This window comes from Antedon mediterranea, chromosome 4, assembly GCF_964355755.1.
Source record: "Antedon mediterranea chromosome 4, ecAntMedi1.1, whole genome shotgun sequence".
NCBI classification, from domain to species: domain Eukaryota; kingdom Metazoa; phylum Echinodermata; class Crinoidea; order Comatulida; family Antedonidae; genus Antedon; species Antedon mediterranea.
In genome coordinates this window covers 5,546,938-5,568,948 of record NC_092673.1, presented here as the reverse complement: position 1 = coordinate 5,568,948, position 22,011 = coordinate 5,546,938, and the positions used below count along the sequence as shown (strand labels likewise).

The 22,011-nt window shown below is 31.8% G+C and overlaps 1 protein-coding gene across 1 annotated transcript in view; it reads right to left on the bottom strand.

Moving 5' to 3' along the window:
• Window positions 1-22,011, bottom strand: part of LOC140046460 (G protein-coupled receptor kinase 5-like) — a 73,715-nt gene that overhangs the window by 20,587 nt on the left and 31,117 nt on the right. Inside the window, exons 5-9 of the mRNA XM_072091109.1 lie at window positions 20,986-21,092; window positions 17,829-17,921; window positions 17,135-17,198; window positions 9,880-10,020; window positions 7,907-8,135 (exon numbers count right to left, since the gene is read on the bottom strand). Coding sequence (XP_071947210.1) covers window positions 7,907-8,135; window positions 9,880-10,020; window positions 17,135-17,198; window positions 17,829-17,921; window positions 20,986-21,092 — 634 coding nt within the window. The remainder of the gene's footprint in view (window positions 1-7,906; window positions 8,136-9,879; window positions 10,021-17,134; window positions 17,199-17,828; window positions 17,922-20,985; window positions 21,093-22,011) is intronic.

The window sequence follows — 22,011 nt, the reverse complement described above, 5'->3', positions numbered from 1 at the left end:
TCAGTATTAATTTAACAGTGAAGTACTTTTGATTAACAACAAACAAAATCTTCAAAATATATTTAGGAACCATGGCGGTACGGTAACTTTTATATTTTCTAGGCCCCCAACAAAGTATGATCGCGACGAACCACGCACTTCATAGCGTGACAAGAAAGCGCTAGGCCCCCTAAACATTCCATCGCGTGGTGAATTTCCGCATCTGCCATTGTCGCTATGGCGTGACGTAGTTCAAGTCGGACTTGCCCGAAGAAAATAATGTAATTTGTATACAGTTGTAAATAAAGATGATTTTCATTATTATAACATATACCAATGTATATTTAATTAAGCTAATATAAAAATAGATATTTCATTCTTCAATATCTGGCCAATATAACAACTCAATGACTGTTACGTTTTTCATAAACATCGTTTAAAAACCATTTAGCCTGCCCCCTCCAGGACTAAAAAAATCGATCAAAATCCGTCTCGATTTAGTCGAGGTTGGCCTGAATTAGTCGGCGATTTAATTGTAGTTCGGTTTATGAATTAAAATGACGTCATTTTTTTAGTTTTAGCTCGAACTACGACTAAAGTCCGGTTTAAGAATACGGGCGTATTTGTTGCTACTCCATGGCATGCACATGGGGTATCAAAATGAATACAACGAGGTTGGGAATAGGAAGGATTTGGGAGTCATAGCACCACCACCAGTATATAAAGTTTGTATAATACAGCGACGCTATTGCTCCCAAACCCATCCCATCATGTACTGTGCAATGACGTTTCTCGCGAAATCAAGGTATTTGCGATAAACCTTATTGTACTGGGAATTTTTTAAACTACATTTGAAAATTACCAACCATTTGGGGGAGGGCGTACAAATCATGTAAGAAACCAAACAATTATATGATTATTTGATATTATTTTTCATCATCATGTCCAAAATGCTACATATTCCACAATTTGTACATTACACAAAAGAATAACAATAATTTCCCATTGATTCATTCTCTTTATCCATCACTATCCTGGGATACACATTCTTCCGTAACCAATTTAACTGTAATTCCATGAAATGCAAAGATAATCTTTTCCATCTCGTGATCATGTCAAATTGTTATGATACATTTGTTATTATAGCCAGTGCCAAACACAAGGGGAAAGATTTGCAATTACTTTGTGCACTGTCAGGGCAGAAACCTATCATCAAATATGACGCGAAATGACACAAAAAATGCATCAGAAATAATATATTCCATTAAAACAGGAATTATTCATTAGTACTTGAGGATAAATTTTACGCATAAATCTTAGTTAAATACCATTGCTACATTCCCATGTATACAATTACAAGGTATTGGATTATCATACTAATCAAATCTACCGTTAACCGATGTTCTTACCGTGCTGGGTATATTTTTAAACTATGGCACGCTTACTGTCAAATTTTGGTTAAATCTGCCAAATATGGACACCATCAAAGTTTGTTCTTTTCAAACAAATCTGGAGATTTACTTAGAAAAAATGTTTACAATTTTAGTGTAAAAAGATGATTTCAAGGTTTTCTTCTTATCAAGTATCCCACAAAGTTTTGCATTAAACAGTTTATTGTGAATTCCTTCACTTGTCCCTTTAATGACAAACAACATTTTAAACTATAAAATCTTCTCTTATAAAATTGTCATCCTAGAGAAAGAAAATGACCAAATCAACTTAGAAATAGATGATCTAAAATTGCAATTTTGAATAATCTTTAAACTGTAAATGATTGCTTTTACTATGAGATAGCCTAACCTAGATAATGTATGAACTATGCCTTATTCTGAATGATCATACACAACGCAATGGCATGTACCTGATCTTTATGGTCTAATTAAATATTATGGCATTAATGGCAAAGAAGATATCCAATTCTATGTCATTCATGATTGCCGTAGATAGTCATCAGAGAAGTTTATTAATTTATTGTACTTTCCAAAACAATAGAATTGCTTAAGCTCTGTCTACACTATCAAACTAGTTTGACAAAAAAGTGTGATGTGCCCATATATGGTAGTGATATGCTTAAATATGGTAGTGTTATGACACCACCATGTCCATATATGGGCACATCACATTTTGTTATCAAATTAAGTTTGATAGTGTAGACAAATCTTTATGATTTGTATAAGGTTTTCCCTATGTTGTCTGTATATTGGGCTGCCCTAGTTTGTTTTGCAAAGCAGTATTGGATAATTACATGCTCGTTTGCATATCATATAGTTGAAATAACAGTGCATGCCTTACTGTAGATAACGAACAGATTTGGATAGTTTTGGAATTCAGAAAGCTACTAGAAATCTTGTTCATGTTTTCTAAACATTTTAGCTAATAACATTTTTATTCATAATGTTTTGTTTTTTCAGAATGATTACACTGTAACAAAGTTATTCCTTAGCGTCAGATTGACTTTCAGATATTTCCAGATCCCGACTAATAATAGGTAAATTAAATTAAAATGTTGTGACCGACTAAACACTCAATTGGATAATAAATTTGCATCACTTAATTGGTTAAGATCGTCAGATAAGTATTAAACGCCTAATTCTTACGCTCATCTCATCTATCCTCTTTGGGTCTTGTGGCCCATAATGTTGAATTGAACTCTTTCAGCTCTTCTTCTGGCAATTTGTTTAACTTTGTTCCAAGACTTCCAACCTGTTCCTTTCTTTCTCAACTGTCCTTCTCAATGCAGTTCTCATATGTCCAACTTTCCTTCTCCCTTCAGGTTTCCATGTCATGCTCTTACTTATGCAATCGTTGTCATTGTCTATTCTTAGCACAATGCCCTATCTACCTCCATCTCCTGACCTCACATATTATTCTTATTTTTGTCCTGTTGAATATTTAGTATTTTATATTAGGAAAATATACGAATTCATTCACTATCCTTCTTAAAGGTGGCAATCCTGTTCACAAGACAAACATATACAGGATGCTCTCCATAAACAAAGTCTTATTAGAAGTCTTTGGGAGTGGAGTTATTTTGTCATTAGAATAAATCCGGACATGACAGGACTTGAACCCAGGACCTTGAATTGGTAGACAAGCATCATAACCATCAAGCCACAACTCCACACCATCAGATGACATAAGGTCATCTTATCTTCAATATTCCTCTAAAGCATGTGCAAAGCAATGTGTCCATTCTCATTAAAGTGGAATTCTTACTCTGACATGGTCCAACTTCAAAAGAGTATTTCACTGGTCAGTTGAATACCAGTAAGTTAAGCAATCAACGAACTACCAAATCCCAATAAAGATTAATATTCCATTTAGTAGGTAAAGGTAAAGTTGAAACGGCCGTGGTGCCCATCTCCATTTCTTTAGCGTTTGGGCCAGACTCCACTAAGTGTGTATGTTTGTGGGAGGTACGCCATTCCTCCTGCACAAACGAGTTTGATTTACCTTCCCAGTACTTTTTACAAAAATAGGTACCCATTTGTATCACCTGAGTGGATAAAGAATCTTGCTCAAGGACTCAACACTGCAGTGACCAGGCTTGAACCGGCACCCTCTTGATTGCAAGTCCAATGCTTTAACCACTGCGCCACAGTGCTCCACTATATTTTAGTTAAAGGTGTGTCAAATGCAATGTGAGTTTTATTGGCCAGTGTTCGTATTCACCATTCACACTTAAGCTAACATTTAAAAAATCTCCTATCTAAGTAAATGCAATTTAAGGGTTCAATGAAATATTTAATATTTAAGTGAAATATCTCACTTAAGTGTGATTGGTAAATGACCATTGTAATGGTCAACAGATGACTACAAAGTTACAAGGAACATTCAATTTTAATCTGCCTAAAAAAGTAAAACATTTTTCAGTCAAAGGAAATTGAGCATAGTTTCAAAATCATCCTATATACTTTGTAAGGACATTACATTACATCTAGGCTAATTTTCGCCATGAATAATGCATGAGATTTAAATAGTTGTAGGGTTTTATTGGCGAACTCATCGATCATTCAGGTAGTTCTATCATTTTGACTCAGAATGCAATTTGTACAGAGAATGCGGATTACATTCAAATTGCTGAATTCCAAGCACATGGAGAAAAAGGTTATGGATAGCATCAAAGAATGGCTACATCGATATTAAATAGAATAAACAACATTAGTGCTTGACATACAATATAAACAGTCCAATAAATACACAACTTTTTGTTACAAATTTGGCTACTACAGCAAAACTAAATGAATTGACGTTGTCAATCAACCTTCTGGCTTATTTAAAATTCTGAATTTTAGACCTAATTATTCATTCTTTTTTCTTTAATTTTATTTCATTATTATTTAGCAATGTCTATTTTGTATTTGGTCTTATTATTTACTTGCATCAGGAGCCCATGATAATAATGCTTGTAACTTTTAATTTTTTTTATATACAAATTATTGGTTATTGCGTGTGGCGCAGTATGTTGGACGTCCTACTACTGATCGTGAGATCGAGGTTCGAATCCAACTCTCTCCGCATTGCTGGTATTGTAGCTTGTATATTGCTTAGGCAAGATACTTTACTTACGTTTGGCCTCTTTCCACCAAGGTGTATAAATGGGTACCCGGTTTAGATCAAGACACAACTTTGCGCTGATTACTAGCTGCATTATAGGAGTATGGTCCCATACAGATTTGATCCCCAAAAAATGACTGGGGTAATAATGTTCAGCGCTTAGAGGTTTCACAACATTAGGCACTATATAAATCCACGATATTATTAGGTTATATGCATGATATGCATATAACCTCTTGATTCTGTCAAAATCTTTATTTATTTATTTATTTATTTATTTATTTATTCTTTCCTTAGCACTATTTTGTCCGTGCATTATCTTGGCATCAGTTTAATCTAGCTAAGTCAAGTTTTCAGAGTATATTCCTCATGGCCAGGAATCGGAGTGGTTATATTTTCACGATGCGTAATCAAAAATTACGCGGTCTACGCGCGTTTTTACGAAATCACGTTTGTAATCATATCTTCACAAGCATGAATCACAATTAAACAAAATTTGGTAGTCATAAATTTCAGGTCATATTTCATCATATGGCAATAAAATTACGTGCGTAGCGCATATAACGCTTGCGTACGCGCGCTTAAAATGTTCAAAATTGTCAAAATTTATTTTCGATGAAATTAGAGTACGTTTCAGGCAATTTTAAGCGTTTAAAAAATTGCCATGAGTGCGCAGATTTTTGCACGCGCACTGCGCGTTAAACGTTAATGCGCACTCTTTTTGCCCGATTTCTGTTTTACAATCTTTCTTTAATAATATCATCATATTTGATTCAGGTTTCAACTCGAAATTGCGTTATACGAGCAAGTCAAAAGTGACTGGCTACGCACGTATAAGTTAACAAAATGGTGAAAATATGCTAAATTTTAAAATTAATATATATCGTCAGAATGCAGGGGAACACCTATTTTTTATTTCATTTTCTTGAAGTGTATGTATCATATGTATGATTTATTATCAAATAAAGAGAACAAAAGTTGATTAAGTCATCATTAATTGCATATTAAATTTTTTTTTAATAATTTCGACAATCAAACAAATTATGACATTTTCTTAGGCCAAAATAACAAACTTAACATTAACTTTCTTCCTTCAAAAATTCATATATTAAAGTTAAAAGTATGTAGTTTGACAGTGCATCATTTGTATACATTTTAAAGATGTCATCATATTAAAAAATTATAATTCATTTCGGTATGTAATAATCTATTTGCATCAAAGTGGTTACTGCATAGTAAATACACGGAGGAATTTTTCTACAACTTTTAGTGAGTTGTGTATGGCTCGATGGTCTGTGCTCGTGTCTATGGCATTCAAGGTACCGAGATCGAGTCTCACCTTGGGAAACAAAATAAGATTTTTTTTTTATTATCCGTATTGTTTGTTCAAATTTATTTCTTAGTGTATAGATTATACACATGATTTATAATGAAATCTAGATAAAAATTAACTTATGTCTTTATTATTATGTAACAACAAATGTGGTTTATGACATTATACGCATATGGATCTTTGATCGGATTGTGATACCGGCTATGGTGTTCGCGTTAGCAAGGTCCTATCATATATTATAAATAATTAAAGATTCTGAGAAAATCAATCAATCAATATATCTTTTAAAAATCAATTATCTTTATTTAAATCAATGCATATAACCTATAATTCGTCATAGTGACGAATTAAATCTAGTTATTATTATTATTATTATTATTATTATTATTATTATCATCATCAGATAAATAAATGTTATAAATCAATAAAACATTATAAGATATATACACAACCATTAGGAGGCAGATAAGTAACATTATATGAATGCTTTAAAAATTGCAAATTTATCTAATAAAATCCCTCCCACACAAAACATCCATCGGGACAACCGATATATATTTCAAATCAAAAGATATGGCAGTTGAGAATGAAAATCGTTCTTCATTGTCATGGTCTATCAATAATAAGCCATGGATATTTGACACCGAAACCCATAATCAGAGTATTTCTCGTCTTAAATGCACATAACCAATTATTATTAAATAAAGGTTCTTTTAAAAAAAACTTTGTTAAACCACCGAAAAAAAAAAAATTCAATTTAAACATCTAAAAGAAGTTTTAGTGAGAGACTTGGTGATAGATTAGATAGCTTCTTCTTTTTTCTTACTTAACACCCTGATGCAAAGCTACTTCACAGTACAGTTACAAACAATACCTTAATTATATTTCGCTGGGTAGTATAAAAACCATAATATATTTTTTACTCTGCTTATATACTACTAATATAATCAGTTTTATCTTAAATCAACAATTCATAATCTTTGAAAACAAAAATGATTATAAATAAATTAGCCATGAGAAAAAGTTTTACATGACCTTAATTGTGAGAAAGATAGGATAGCTGGTTAAATTTAAATTAGTGATATTCTTTCTTAAGATGCTCCTGCTTGCTTCTTATTTTTTTAATTAATTTTTTAAAAATTTTTATTTCATATTGTATAATATTGATACTGGGTGAATAAATAAACGTAAACGATTATAATGCAGAGAAGATTAGAAAACAGATTTTATGCAAACAAAAATTTATGGATGCGTAAATAAAGCGCTTTAAAGTATTTATAAATAATTAAAATCCACAGATTGTGTAACTTCATTACATTACTTTAAGTGGTGATACACATGTAAATCTCACACAAGGTTACTCAAAGTTTGTATGTATATATTATGTATTTGTATATGTTATCGTTGGTAAATCTCTAATCTACAGAAAATGAATGCTAATCAATTGCATTATCACATTGTGTATCAATTCATGTTCTTATTTTTAACCATGTTCCATTTCCACTTCACACTTAACCTTTAAAATAATAATATTAATAATAACCTTTATTATTCATTCTTGGTCTGTTTGCGCTGCTGTTATTGTGTTTCATTAACCACTTTGGTAGCACCAGATTTTTTTGTGTCACTTGCTAACGTGATGACAACTTCTATTTTCAACATATCTTCCCTGCTGACTCATGCAACTGCGTTAGCATTTTTTAACTTTTGATGCGTTTCTTGCATGTTTCTTTTGTTTTATAACTTTTTATTAGATTTTAGCATTTTATGCAATATTTTGTTATGTTTTGGCCATTTTGGCAATGAGATCTAAAGTTGCACACCTACGATTTTGGAATAGGGAGGTATTAGGCCTAAAAATGGTGAAATGAAGGGCTGAGCTTAATTTGATGTCCTATCTTTTGCATTAAAATTTGCTAAAATTTAGGGGAGCTTGAATCCGCCCCTGCAGTAATATTTTTAGAATGCAAATTATAAAGCCACATGAGATTTTTCGTGTCATAGGTCAATCTCTACAATCTTTAAACAAAATCTTACCATGATCATCCAAAAGAATGTTTTCTGGTTTCATATCACGGTAGACGATACGCAGTTGGTTCAGATGCTCCAGTCCGCACGTGATCTCAGCAGCGTAGAAGCGAGCACGCCCCTCATCAAATCCAGGTGAACCCATATTGTGAATGTGGAACTTTAGGTCACCGCCATTCATTATGGTCAGTACAAGACACAGAGCTTCCTTAGTCTCATAAGCATATGCTAAGCTTACCTAAAAAACATAGGCATTATATTATTTTCACACTTATTATGGCTGGAAAATTTGGAGTTTTTCTCTCTCTCTCTTCATAATCATCCTACTATTTTATTTACGACTGACAAAAGTATAAATATACATGATTTTCTTTTACTCTTAGTATAGAAACGTACCCTCTCCACAGTATATTCCACAACCCCATAAAAAACATATTTATATCAGATATTTTTAAATCCTGTGAATGCTTTATATGAATAATAATAACAATAGTTTTACTGTATGTCAAGTAGGTAACAAAAAGTGATTTCATTCAATATTATAAAATGATATACAACTTGTCATTTCACACAAACCTAGATTCTTAGAACGTAATTACTAGTGTCATATCAAGGAATTCTTATGAAATGCATACCCATCTCCCTACGGTACCCCTTCATCTTAAAATAGTCATTATCCTTTAGAACCTCTGAATTATTTTAACTCCTATAGGAGTAGCAACAATCAAGCTGCAACTAACATAACATATAACCACTTTTCTTTTCACATCATTTTTGTTGTTGAAAATCAATGATTGGATTTTTTTTTAAAAGATGTATTGTCCACCAAAAACCTGAAAAACGAAGATTAATAAAACCAGACTTTGAATAGGTTTGTAGTTTAAAAAAAGTTATTCACTTCTGTAGCAAAAAAAATATTTAAAAAATAATGTTTTCCCTCATAAAATGACAAAATAAATGGTTAAATTCAACCAAAAATTCATTGGCTGGCAGCCAATTTGACTATTTTTTTGCTTTAAATTACAGTTTTTTTCAGGTAATAATTTGTTTTTCGATCTAATTTTTGGTCGAAGTGGATAACTATTATGTAACATTAAAATGGCATATTCAACAACAAAAATGTAAATAATTATTTTTTCAGGGTGACAATACATCTTTAAGGGAAGGAAAAAGAGATCATTTTGGTATATTGCTTAAAAGATGAAACTGGGTTATAAATGATGTACTGTATGTAAATTGATTGATTACTTGGTTGAAACGGTGTACATAATTCTTAAGTTTTCAATTTAGATATTAACTATATGCAAAGTCTCGATATCGGGATTAGGTCAGGGAATACGGTTTTTCTAATTCCGAGATTGACTGCAATTGTTTTCAATTTTCAATTACATTTTGTTGGTAATTGCTCTGGTGTATTCTAGTAATTGAGGTAAGTGGTGCAAACAAAAGAAATGCATTTTATGAACTATTCATATTCAGGTATCATTAATTACCTGACAAATAAAGAGATGATTTTAGAGAATGGCACAATGATATACGAACCAACTTATATGCGAGAATGCACTGGTTCAAGATATGTGATATTGCAATAATTCTCTGTCTCCACTTACAAACTAGTTTGACAAAAAAAGTAGTGATATGCCCAAATATGGTAGTGATATGACATCATCATATCCATATACATATACATCACATTTTTTTGTCACATAAAATTTGATAGTGTAGACAGAGCTTTAAGCTCTTTTCTCACAGGCTTATAGGCAAACAACTATTAACATATTGGCCTGTCATATTGACTATAAATAATATCTATAGGAGTAAATTTTCTTACAAGTACGATAGATAATATCTATTCCCGGCACATAGTTCTGTGAGAAAAGGGCTTAAGAGTGAGATTACTCCATTTCAACGATGAAAACAACAAATGACGATAAATCTAGTAACACGGACTCGGTGGAACAATGCAAGATATAAATACGCACCACAAATCTACTGTTGACCTTTTGCAGCAAGGTCTTTTCATTCAACGCCATCGACTCTCCTTTACGCTTCTTAATTCTCTTCTTTTCCAGTTTTTTACAAGCGTACATCTTTCCGGTTGATCGCACCTGGCAGGCACAGACCTGTAAACAAAATTCACATAACTTGAATTATCACCTAATATATTTAGTCAATATGTTGAGCTATTTATTTTCTTTAATAGACAATATATTATATTGAGACATTTATTCATTAAGTTGCACAGAGAATCAGGAAGTCAGCAAGTCAATTTGTTATTTGTAAAACATACCCGACAGGTATTCACATACTTCAACTTGAAATAGGTTTAAGGCCCATTTACACTAGGATGATAACGATCGACGATAAATATGCATTTTGTTTACATAAAACAAAAGAAATTAGAAAGGTTTTCGTTCTAGAACTATAGGATAATCATGCTGTCTTTGATAAAAATAATATTTTTTTAAATTCCATTCAAATGACGTCATGATAAATAATAACACTAAAATCGTTGTATTGTCACGCTATTATTGCTCTTACTAATCATGACGACATTTGATTGGACGTGTAAAAATATCATTTTCATCAAAGGAAGTATACAGTAGATGGTTATTCTATAGTTCTAGAATGAAAAGTTTTATATTTCTTTTGTTTTATGTATGAAATCGTTATTGTCCTAGTGTAAATGGGCCTTTAAGGGATCTATATTTTTTTATATTACATAGCCTATGTAAATACACGAACGTGATTGGTTGAAACTGCATCACATGACTACCGCTGCGAGGATCGTAAATCGTATATATCCTCGAGAACGATGATATTGACTGTGTAATTTTCGCGTAATTATCGTGTCCCCTGTCATTAAACATATAGATTCTCGAGTTCGATGATATTGACTGTGTAATTTTCGTGTGCCAACACTCGCGTTGCCGATAAATAAACAAAAGTCATCAACTCGATCTTGAACTCGGGTGGAATTGTCACTCCATCGCAAGACAACGCTTCAACCGCTATGCATACATAGCGCCCTCATTTGTTATAAGTCCACCCTAAATGTGATGAAACACCATTTGTGATTGGTCAATACTCACGGTAGTAACCTAGTAACTAGTACGCGCTGAACATCCGGTGATTCGGCTCCTCGAAGATCGAGAAGAAGACGAATTGTTTATTCGGCCTACCTGATTATAATATTATTATTTTTAATAGGCAGGCTTGTTTAAATACAATACAAATACTATAGGAGGCCTAGCCTAGCTTCACCCAACCCAGCAGACTTGTTCTTGGCTATATAATATAACAGATATTGCCATTTATATCGGTTAAATATAAGATTTGACATCCCCTCGGGAATGATATTAAGTTCTCAGCTGGCGCTTCGGGAAATATATATTCCCTCGAACTTAATATCATTCCCTCGGGGATGTCAAATCTTATATTTAACCTCTAAGCAGTCAATATCTGTATAATAATGTATAAGGCAGCCATTGCAGTAAACAGTGTGTAAAGTACCACCAAAAAAAAAACTTTCTTTAATAGACAATATATTATATTGAGACATTTATTCATTATGCCTGTTTATGCTAAATGTTGCATAAACAGGTTTAAATATATTGTTTGCCTGGCGAAATCAAATGTTGATATAAATAGAGTGAGAATTCTCACTCCTGAGGACGATCAAAGCATATTGATCGAAGCGTCGAGAAACCCAACAATTCTTTTCAGAACTAATATATGTGGTGTACCGCAAACTTTATATCAACAGGTTTAATAGTTTGTAAACTTTATGATTTCAGTCTGTTTCTGATTTCCTAACAAAATTCCAAATCAGTTATAAAAGTAAACAGTGTACGCTAATACCAAAACAAAATTGATAAATAATTGCATGAACAGATTAAAGAGTAAATAAAGTGTAGTTACTGCAGTAGAATCATTTTTACATGGTCCCTAACTTTATGGGGTGAATTTTTTTCCTAAAATAAAAGACCAAACCTAAAGCTCTGTCTACACTATCAAACTGTTGGGTGACAAAAATGTGATGTGCCCATATATGAACATGATGATATCACTACCATATTTAAGCATATCACTACCATATTTGGGTACATCACACTGTTTTGTCACATCTTAATGATTAATTATCTTAATTTATTCAGAAATTTCCCATTCACAAATTCATTAATTCATTCATTCGCTAAATTATTCATTGATTTGACAAATCATTCATTCATTACTCATCGATTCACAAATTAGTTAATTCCTATGCTAATCTATTCATCCAACAATTTATTATTTGGCAATTTTGAAAATCTCATTAACACTATTAAACTTCTATCATCATATTTATAATTTTATTGGTAATTATTAGTTCATCATTTACGACTTGGCACCATGCCAATACTGGTATACTACCAAATCATGTTCTAATTTTCCACATGTGTCTAACATTAAGGAATCTCTATACCTAACTATTGTGTTTACATTTTCCCATCTTATTACTTTTACATTGCCGTCTTTCAGCTGTGAAAGTATAAGTATCACAGGGTTTTTATTAACCCCCTGCAGTTCTTTTACATAATGAAAAATATTATGTATTATTCTTGACCTTAAAAACTAATATCTGTTGATTAAATTCATAAGAGCTCTATAACATAAACATAATAAGACAAATAACATTTTAGAATTTAAACAGAAATGTTTTTTCAATTATTTTTTACAACAAGTTATATAATTGTTAGAACATACGTCATATAGATGATAAAACAATTATAGATTTGGTTGGAGTCGGCAAAAAAAGTATCTGGAGTTCCAGTTCCCTTTTATATATTTAAACACAGGCGTGGGTTAAATTTTCCAGAAAAAGTTGAGTAAATGTAAATAACATAAGAGGAAGATATGTTGAATCAATATAATCTATTGTTTATTATTTTCAATAACATTACCACAACTGTCAACCCAATATAACCTTCAAAAGTGCATTTTCATCAAATTTCTTGAAAATACATATGTTTTTAAATAAACTAAATAACAAACGCATTTCACATACAATAAACATTGGTTGGTAATATTTTGAGAAGTAAATGTTCTACATTTAATTGTTCTTCCATCCATGTCCTCTGGATATCTAGAATACTTTGTTTAAATAATTAATTGTTTAAAATCAAATTGCTCATTAAGGAATTAAAGATTCACCAAATATTTAACTTTAATATCAATGGTACCTATCCTTAAGTAGCATCTCCATTAGAATAAAGTGGACTTAAACTGTCCCTTTGATACTGACCTAATTAGTGACCTGATTATTATTACGCTAATTATAACTTCTTGGAAAACAAACACGCATTAAGTCCCTCAAAGATCAAGATGTTGAAGATTTAAAACAAAAATTAACAAAACCAAGACATATTCCATGCAGTAATAACAATCTATGTGTAATATTGGTCTAAAACCCAAATTTTTGAGATATAATTAAAAATCCTATTTTCTAATGCAAAGAATAGTTAGTGGAACTGTAAGCATGGTGTAAGTAAAACTACATTAATGTGCACGAATACAGTATATCCTTAAATAAAAATGATTATTTAATTATTAAAGATGTATTGTCCCTCTGAAAAAATAATTCTTAAAAAAAATTTTGTTGAATATTCAATTTTAATGTAAGATAATAGTTATCCACTTTGACCAACAATTGGATCGAAAAAAAATGTATTTACCTGAAAAAATGTAAAGCAAAAAATGGTCAAATTGGCTGCCAGCCAATGGATTTTTGGTTGAATTTAACCATTTATTCGGTCATTTTACAAGTGAAAACATTATTTTGTTCGTTTTTTTTCCTATGGAAGTGATTACCTTTATTAAAACTACAAAATAACATATTCAAAGTCTGATTTAATTAATCTTCATTTTTCATGTTTTTGGGGGACAATACATCTTTAAATAAACAGTACAGAATATGAAACACAAGAAGACTCTGATTGCCATGTGTACGCCGATATACATTTTAGATGTTAAAAATGTACTCCATTTACTTCCATTTAAAATTGGCAAATGAAATTAAATCTGAAATCTGAATATACTGACAATTCAATCAATAACATCGCAAACACATCTGCAAATTGAGGGGAACAACTCTTGTAATCATTTTGTAAGATGACCCCTCTTTGGATAATTTCAACGAGTGTTTTTTAAGGTTTGATCATGATGTTCTAAGGTAATGTAATACTTTCCTATATTTTAAGTGTGATCAATCAATACAAGGCATGAAGACAGCTTATCAGGTGCTAAATCTATATTATAATTGTACTTTATAAAATTGAATGCAGCTATGCAGCAATTAGGATAGCACAATACAACTATTTTCAAACAACCAACAACTAATAATGACTGTTTTGTAAATTCTAAGTTTACTAAAGCTCTGTTTACACTATCAAATTTTATGTGACAAAAAAATGTGATGTGCCCATATACGAACATTATGATGTCATATCATTACCATATTTGGGAATATCACTACCATATTAGGGAAAATCACAACCATATTTGGGAATATCACTACCATATTTGGGCATATCACACTGTTTTATTAGTCAAACTAGTTTGATAGTGTAAACAGAGCTTTATTATTTTCTAAATAAAATCATTTGCTCCTGTATCGATAATATCAGCCATTGATGTGCAATGAAACAGAACAAGAACTGTCGTACTACTGGGAAAAAGTAACATTTTCAAGATTATATGAAAGTTATAAATAAGATTGCATTTTATATTATAAAAGTTATTTAATTTTTTTTTTCTTAAAAACTCTTCACCTAATGATAGTTAGAGTCAGAAAATAAAGCAGAAAAAATCCATGTAAAAGATAAAGCAGAAAAAATCCATGGAAAAAAGATAAAGTTGAAAAAATCCATGGAAAAAAGATCAAGTTGAAAAAATGCATGGAAACGATAAAAAAGCATACATATGCAAGCATAAATAAATACATACATTTATTATAATGGGAAAAAATGTGTCATAATGGAAAAATGTTGAAACTGACATGATTAATATTGTTTAATGATTGTGATCAACATCAAATTTAATATTTCCAACATCGTATCATGTATCAACGTACACCACGTAACTTGATCAAAGTCAGCACTTAATACTAACTCGATGATGGATTTTTGATCACAGTTTGTATTATGAATGGCTTTCAGAAAAGAGTCGGAGACCGATAAGCTATACATTATACCTCTGCTGCATGCATATATCTAGTTTCGATCCACTGTTTAATATATCCATTAATGCACAATTGAAAGCAACTACATTTTTTTTGTAAATGTAGTTTAGTTTGGATAACTATAATACCATTATACTACGCCACTGTCATACGAGCCCATGTTTTTGTCGTGTCATTTTTAATATTGATGCGTAATGAATAAATAATATAAAATCTAATCGGATATAAACAATCAAAGATTAAATTTCATTATTATATATCACGTTTGGGCCAATACAAAGTAGAAGTGAGATGTTTGAAAAAAAAACAAAAAAAAAAAACCTCGACTTTGATTTGATTCAAGATTCAAGAAATTTTATTTGTCCATAAAAATGGAAATTCACTTTGCTTGGTAGATTAAAACAACAATAAAAAAACAAATATAAAAAATGTTGCAGTATTATAACAGATTAAAATACAAGATAAAAAGTTAAAAATAAAAAAACTGTTAAAGATGTAAAACTATTTAAAAATTGCATTATTGTCTTACATTAGAATTAAAAATATGAATGCTATTTACAACGAAGGATTTTCTAGTTCTACAAAGATTTGCTAGATAGCTCTGCGTTTAGAGAGTGAACGACACATATTGTTTAGATATTGTTGATTCACAATCAACAAGCAAGGATGTATCTTGTGTTGGTGCTATCTTGAATATAGGCTGGGTAGAAATATTGTCCAGTACAATTACATCATGTATCGACAAAACACTGAAGAGGACATTAAGCTCTGTCTTTACTAATTTGACCAAAATAAAGTGTGCCCAAATATGGTAGTGATATACCCAAATATGGTAGTGATATGCCCAAATATGGTAGTGATATCATTACCTAGCGAGTCAAAAGGCTGAGCGGTTATGGCAGGGCGCTGTTTACTGTACCTAAACAGCCAACAATATCGACAAGGGTTCGAGGCCGACCCGCTCCTTGTTCTGGTGGTGGAACAAGTCTTCTCGGACTATAAACCATAGCACTTAGGGACTACCATCAATATGATATGACAGTGATTAATTTACTATTTACCTTAGCCACATGTACCTAATAAAAATCATGCAATTAAAAGAAGATTTAAATCTTCCCATAGACTCACAGTGTATGATAATTATTGACACTTTAAATTTGATAGTATGTGGTAAATATGCACACTGAATGTTCATAACCTATGGCATAATACAATAACACTATAGAAGATAATTATTATGGATAGTTTGGATAGATGATTTGATTGACAAGTATCAAATAACAAAATTGATGAGCATCATTGAAGATTCAAAATATCTCTGTCAAAGCAAGAAATCGTAATGAGATATCTATATTCAACCTAGCTAAAGATCATAGTTCCAAAAGTCACAAAATCTGGAGCTACAGTATGCAATTTATTAAGGGTCTGTTTTTGCTTCACAATGCAAATTAACCGTTTATTTTAAAATGGATTAAAAACAAGAAGACCGGTTTCTGCTCAATTTGTAATAACCGGTTAAATCAATGGGTCGACAAAAATCGTTAGAATTACCCAAAATGCAATTGGTTCTGGCGATTAAACGTTACTGCCGTGTAGTTGACTCAGGGTCAGCAGCTGTCAATCAAATAACCGTTATTTTGTGTTGCAGCTAAAAATTGCTCAGTGATAACCGGTTAAATGGCATTCTAACACCGAATTGAATTGGTGTTTTTTAACCGGTTATTTTGCGCTGCCTTTTAACCGGTTACCACAAATTAGTCCTGTTTCTGCTCCCAAGAAAATTGAGTTAATTTATTCACACAGATTTTAACCGGTTATTTTTATGCAGCAGAAACAGGCCCTAAGATACAGTACAGAGAATGGGTTTTTAGATATAGCCTAATATACTCGTACAAACACTCCGGTTTAGCCAATCTATATTTCTGATCGTGGTAGGTGCGCTCCAGTTGGGCATTTCGTTGGATCACAGAAAACACATAAGTATACATTTGCATATATAAAAATCACAAGAGACTAACCTCCCCAAAGCCACCCTTTCCAAGCACTCGGTACTGCCTGAAAGTGTTCTTAGTGACTGGTTGACTGAAAAATAAAACATCAACCTTTTCATTAAAATACATACAAGTTGATTAAACATCAACAATGAACACTTTTTAATTAAAAAAATTCATACGAGCAACTCACCAATTAAAGTACGGATAAAGTATTTTTAATTTATCGTGCATTAAAGTCTCATAATAATAAGTTACATTTGAGGCTTAGGGAGTTGAGTTGAAAGATTTGTGAGTTTAAAACCCTGACACAAGATCAGGATCGAACCCCGGACCTTGGGATTGAAAGGCAAACAGGTTAACCACCAAGCTCCACGACACCAAGCTCTGTATTAATTTACTTTAATATAATTTATGAAGTACAGACATGATGAATCAAATATTCTGAATGAGGAGTCCTGACAATTCCTAAAGGATTGTGTAACAATTACGGCACTGTCGCTTATCGACTAATGCGTTTGCTTATCATTACCAGTGTTCAAGTTCAAATCATGCCTCAGTCTCAAGTCTAAGAGGATTTTTCGCTTTTCCTAAACAGCGTCACTAGTAAAACCTCATACACTACAAGACTGTGTTTAGAAAGCATTGTTTTTTATTCTGCAGTGTTTAAATTGAGAATTGACACTTTTCTACACTGTTCTAGGTCCGCCCCGTAACTTACCTCTCCAAAAACTTCCACTGTAAAAATCTTGAATAGTACATACTAGATTTGTATTCCCTAAACGGTTCACCCATTAAATATTCCCGTACAATTCTGAAAATGCAATGTAAAGAATTATTAATGTTTATTTTCTTACCATAGGTAGGAAGTTGAAAAAAGCGGGGTCTCTATGGGGTCTAAATTTTCCACTACGGGTATGAATTTTCCACAAGGTGCTGTGTTTGAGCAGTAATAAAATCTAGTATTTGATGTGTATAAAAAACATGTTTTGGTGACCTGTGTATCACTATGAATAAGTGAAAAACCATCCCCACACTCATTCTTCTTGTTGTGGATACATACAATTAAACACAGGGCCTGTAAATTTGTTTACTAGGCATATTAATGATTTCTTCTGTGTAAAAAGTACTTTAATGAAAGAAATACCATTTTTAAATTAATATTGAAAATTACTTACAATTTAACAATCACATATTTCTAGGAATGAATTTTCTGATCCAAAAAGTAATTTTTTTTAAATTTAATCTCTATTTATGGCATATTCGTTAAAAAAATTAATCATATTAAAATTACTGTAATATTTTGTAATCAATGAATCTTATATCTGTGATTGAATTGTTTAAACAATAATTTTAATAAATCAAAGTAACGATTAAATACTAATATTTCCAGGAATTAATTTTCTGATCCAAAAAGTAATTTTTTTAAATTTAATCTTTATTTATGGCATATTCATTAAAAAAATTAATCATATTAAAATTACTGTAATATTTTGTAATCAATGAATCCTATATCTGTGATTGAATTGTTAAAACATTAATTTTAAAAAATCCAACTATTAAATAAGGCAATTATGGTATAGGATCATTATTTAGACTAAACATGTACGTCAGGGTATTAAAATATAATCTTAATTACACTACTTCTAGTCTTGATATACGGCATATTGATTAAAACGATAATTGCATTTAAATTAATTGTATTATATAAACAGGTTCATTAGATCATGTATTTCTAGGAACCATTAATATATTTTTGATGGGCCTTAGGCCTAGACTTTAAACGCAGAGGCTTAGTGCAAAAACATGATTTATCATTATAGTTTCCTAAATATAATCTGTTGGGAAAGTATATAGGAAGGTTGTACTGGAATTTGCAATTTAAACTGCTTGGTAAAGGAATTGTAGGCTGTGCTCCCACTGGTAGTGTGACGTTATAAATAGCCTGTGTTGTATATTGTTTGAAGGTTTGCATGGCAAAATCAAATGTTGATATAAAGTTTGCGGTACACCACGTATATTAGTTCTGAACTAATATATGTGGTGTACTGCAAACTTTATAGCCTGTGTTGGCAAACTTATATTATTTGGCTATTAAAAAAGGGAGGGGGTTAACTTGTGCCTAACAACTTTTTCCCCTTTGTGTTGAGCAGTCACCAACCAACACTTATTTATCTCCATCCCCCATCAGTTGAGACGGATCACAATCAGGATGCATTGAAAATAATTTGGGTAATCCCGCCCACATAGTATTAACCTACAGTAACATAAGAAACCATGCCCACTTAAACAAATATTGAGTTCATCCCATTCTTACTAGTAACAGATAGTCTTGCTGTTACTATCACCTGCTCGCATTATTCAAACGTCAGAACAGGAAACGTTACAGACGTCCATATGTACAAACAGATAATTATAAGGAGATGAGATAAACTGAATACATTGTTATGTATTAGTGTTATAAATCAGTTTAAAAATCTAGATGTTTATGTCAACTAGAATCGTCTGTATCAGATTACGATATTCATGTCAAGATGTGCCAGCGAAACACGATCAAATGCCATCAATCTTAAATTTGTATAACAAGAACGCATTACAAACTAGGTATGTTTAATATATGTCGATGATAAGTTCTGATGAATGATAAAAGAAGAAACATCTCAGTTATAAAGCACAGCAAACAGCATTATTACACCCCTCCACCTCCTCTGTCCAACTCCAATTCCCCCACCCTTTCCGCCCAAAACTTATGTTTTATCATATACCTGTATATCATTAAATTAAATATGTTTTTATAAATACATTTTTTTTATATAATTTTATTTTAATTATTTAAAATTTCCCCTGGTGATCTGTGTGACACCCTTCTCTCTGATGGTGCTGCTACAAACTTGTTGGTTATCCGCACTTGGCGGATAACCCCTTGTCATTGTCACGATCTTTAATTTTTTTTCCTTCCATGTTATTCTTCTTTCTTTCCCGGAATTTTGTTTGCAGCAAAAATGGCATGTTGACAAGAAGTTACGCGCGCACGCGCATTTAAGATATTAAAATGCGCAAAATTAATTTCTAATCAACTTTCTACGCTGATCATGACATTTTGAGCATGTAAAAAATTCCCACGCGCGCGATAAAAATTACGTGTAAGGTGCGCACGGAGCATGAAAATCATGTGTTTTTCTCTTGAATTATTATTTTACAGCCTTTCCTAGTCATTTTAAAAAGATCGACATAATTTCAAATTAAAATGACGTCATACGAACACGTTGATTTAGACCATTTGCGCGCGTTTTAGTTTTAAAAGTTGTCAAAATAATGCCAATTTTGAATCTATTATAGCTCTTTGGGATCAAAGGTGACCCAAATTTTGAGTTAAATTTATATTAAATATAATCCTCTAATTCATAATTCTCACTGAAAAACAACTTTGATTGGATTTGAACCCTGGTCTATCAAATGGTAATGTCAATTTATATAGCTCAATTCCAAAGACCACTGCTACCTATTTCAATACAGGCTTCTCCCCTAAGGGTCACTTCACGCCAATTTAGGTGCTCTCTCATCTATGGAACAGAAAGCTAAACAGCCAAATAACTGGGTAACAGAAAACCGTTGACATAACCCATTTATGTCCATGCTTATGTCATACATCAGCGCCTTCTCTAAGGTGTTAATTATGCTATTATTAATCTAACTATTCATGATTTATGTTTAAAAAAATGTTTAAATGTATTTATTCTGGTCATTAAGCTTAATTGGAAACTGAGAAATTTTGGGTTAGGCCTTCCACACGTTGAAAAAAAATGCCTGGAGCACCAAACTGGAACCCGCTTCTCGCCTCAGCCTTTCTCACTTCCTTCCCATCCTTCTTTACTTACTGTGCACAATGTGTGAACAACTCTTTGCTTGGTGAATCATTTGAATTCAATGAACCTTCACAAGGGCTTGTGTTTTCTTCAACCAAGGGTGATAGTCGGTTGTTATCCTGTAACATACAAAGAACAAATTTTACTGTGAAATATTAATAGAGAGAAACTTGTACCCTTTTCACATTTGCATAAATTGTTACAACTTGTAACAACTCTGAGAAATCTCGGAAGGAAAGCGTAGTTGCGCATTATCGGATAACTATGATTGGGCAGTTTAATATCAGGGTAAGACACAAAAACAGGCCTCTCATCAGTGTGTATTTCTCCCGACATTTCACGTGGAATTTTCCACAAAATCGTATTCACACTATGCAAACCTGGTTACACTTGGTAGAGTATACGAGAGGAACCATCATAGCAATATAAATTCTGAAATTAAAAATAATGTTAAGCTCTTGTGTTTTCATATTTTAGGTAGAGCGTCACAGATCCAGGGTTTTACGATGCTGAATTATGCCCAAAATGTGTTTAACATCACATAACAAGTAGGAACTTTTTCATGTTTCTACCTCCAGCTTGGATAACCAGGAACAAAATGCATTAATTTAATTAATTTAATTGATTTTATAAATTTATTCATATAACAAGGTCTAATCCATTTTGATGATTGAATCAATTGCAATAATTGGTAAAAATGGTCAATCAACTGATGACAAAATTCAACCAATGAAATGATGGCGACAGTCAACATCTGATCACGTATTATTATGTTTATCATTTCCATAGCAACACAGTGCAAAGCTTTGATAATCATTAATTTCAGCAGTTTTAAGCTATTAGTAGTTTAACATAGACTTTTTCAAGGACACAAGAAGTCATCATTATACAAATAGCATTGCAGCTAATAATATTCCTGTTTACTTTACAGCGACTCAAGTATAATTTAATGAAAACATTGAAGGCATGGCACCACAACATTTGAGTGGTAGTATTGAGAAAAATAAATGTTACTGTATTTAAACAATTCATATATGG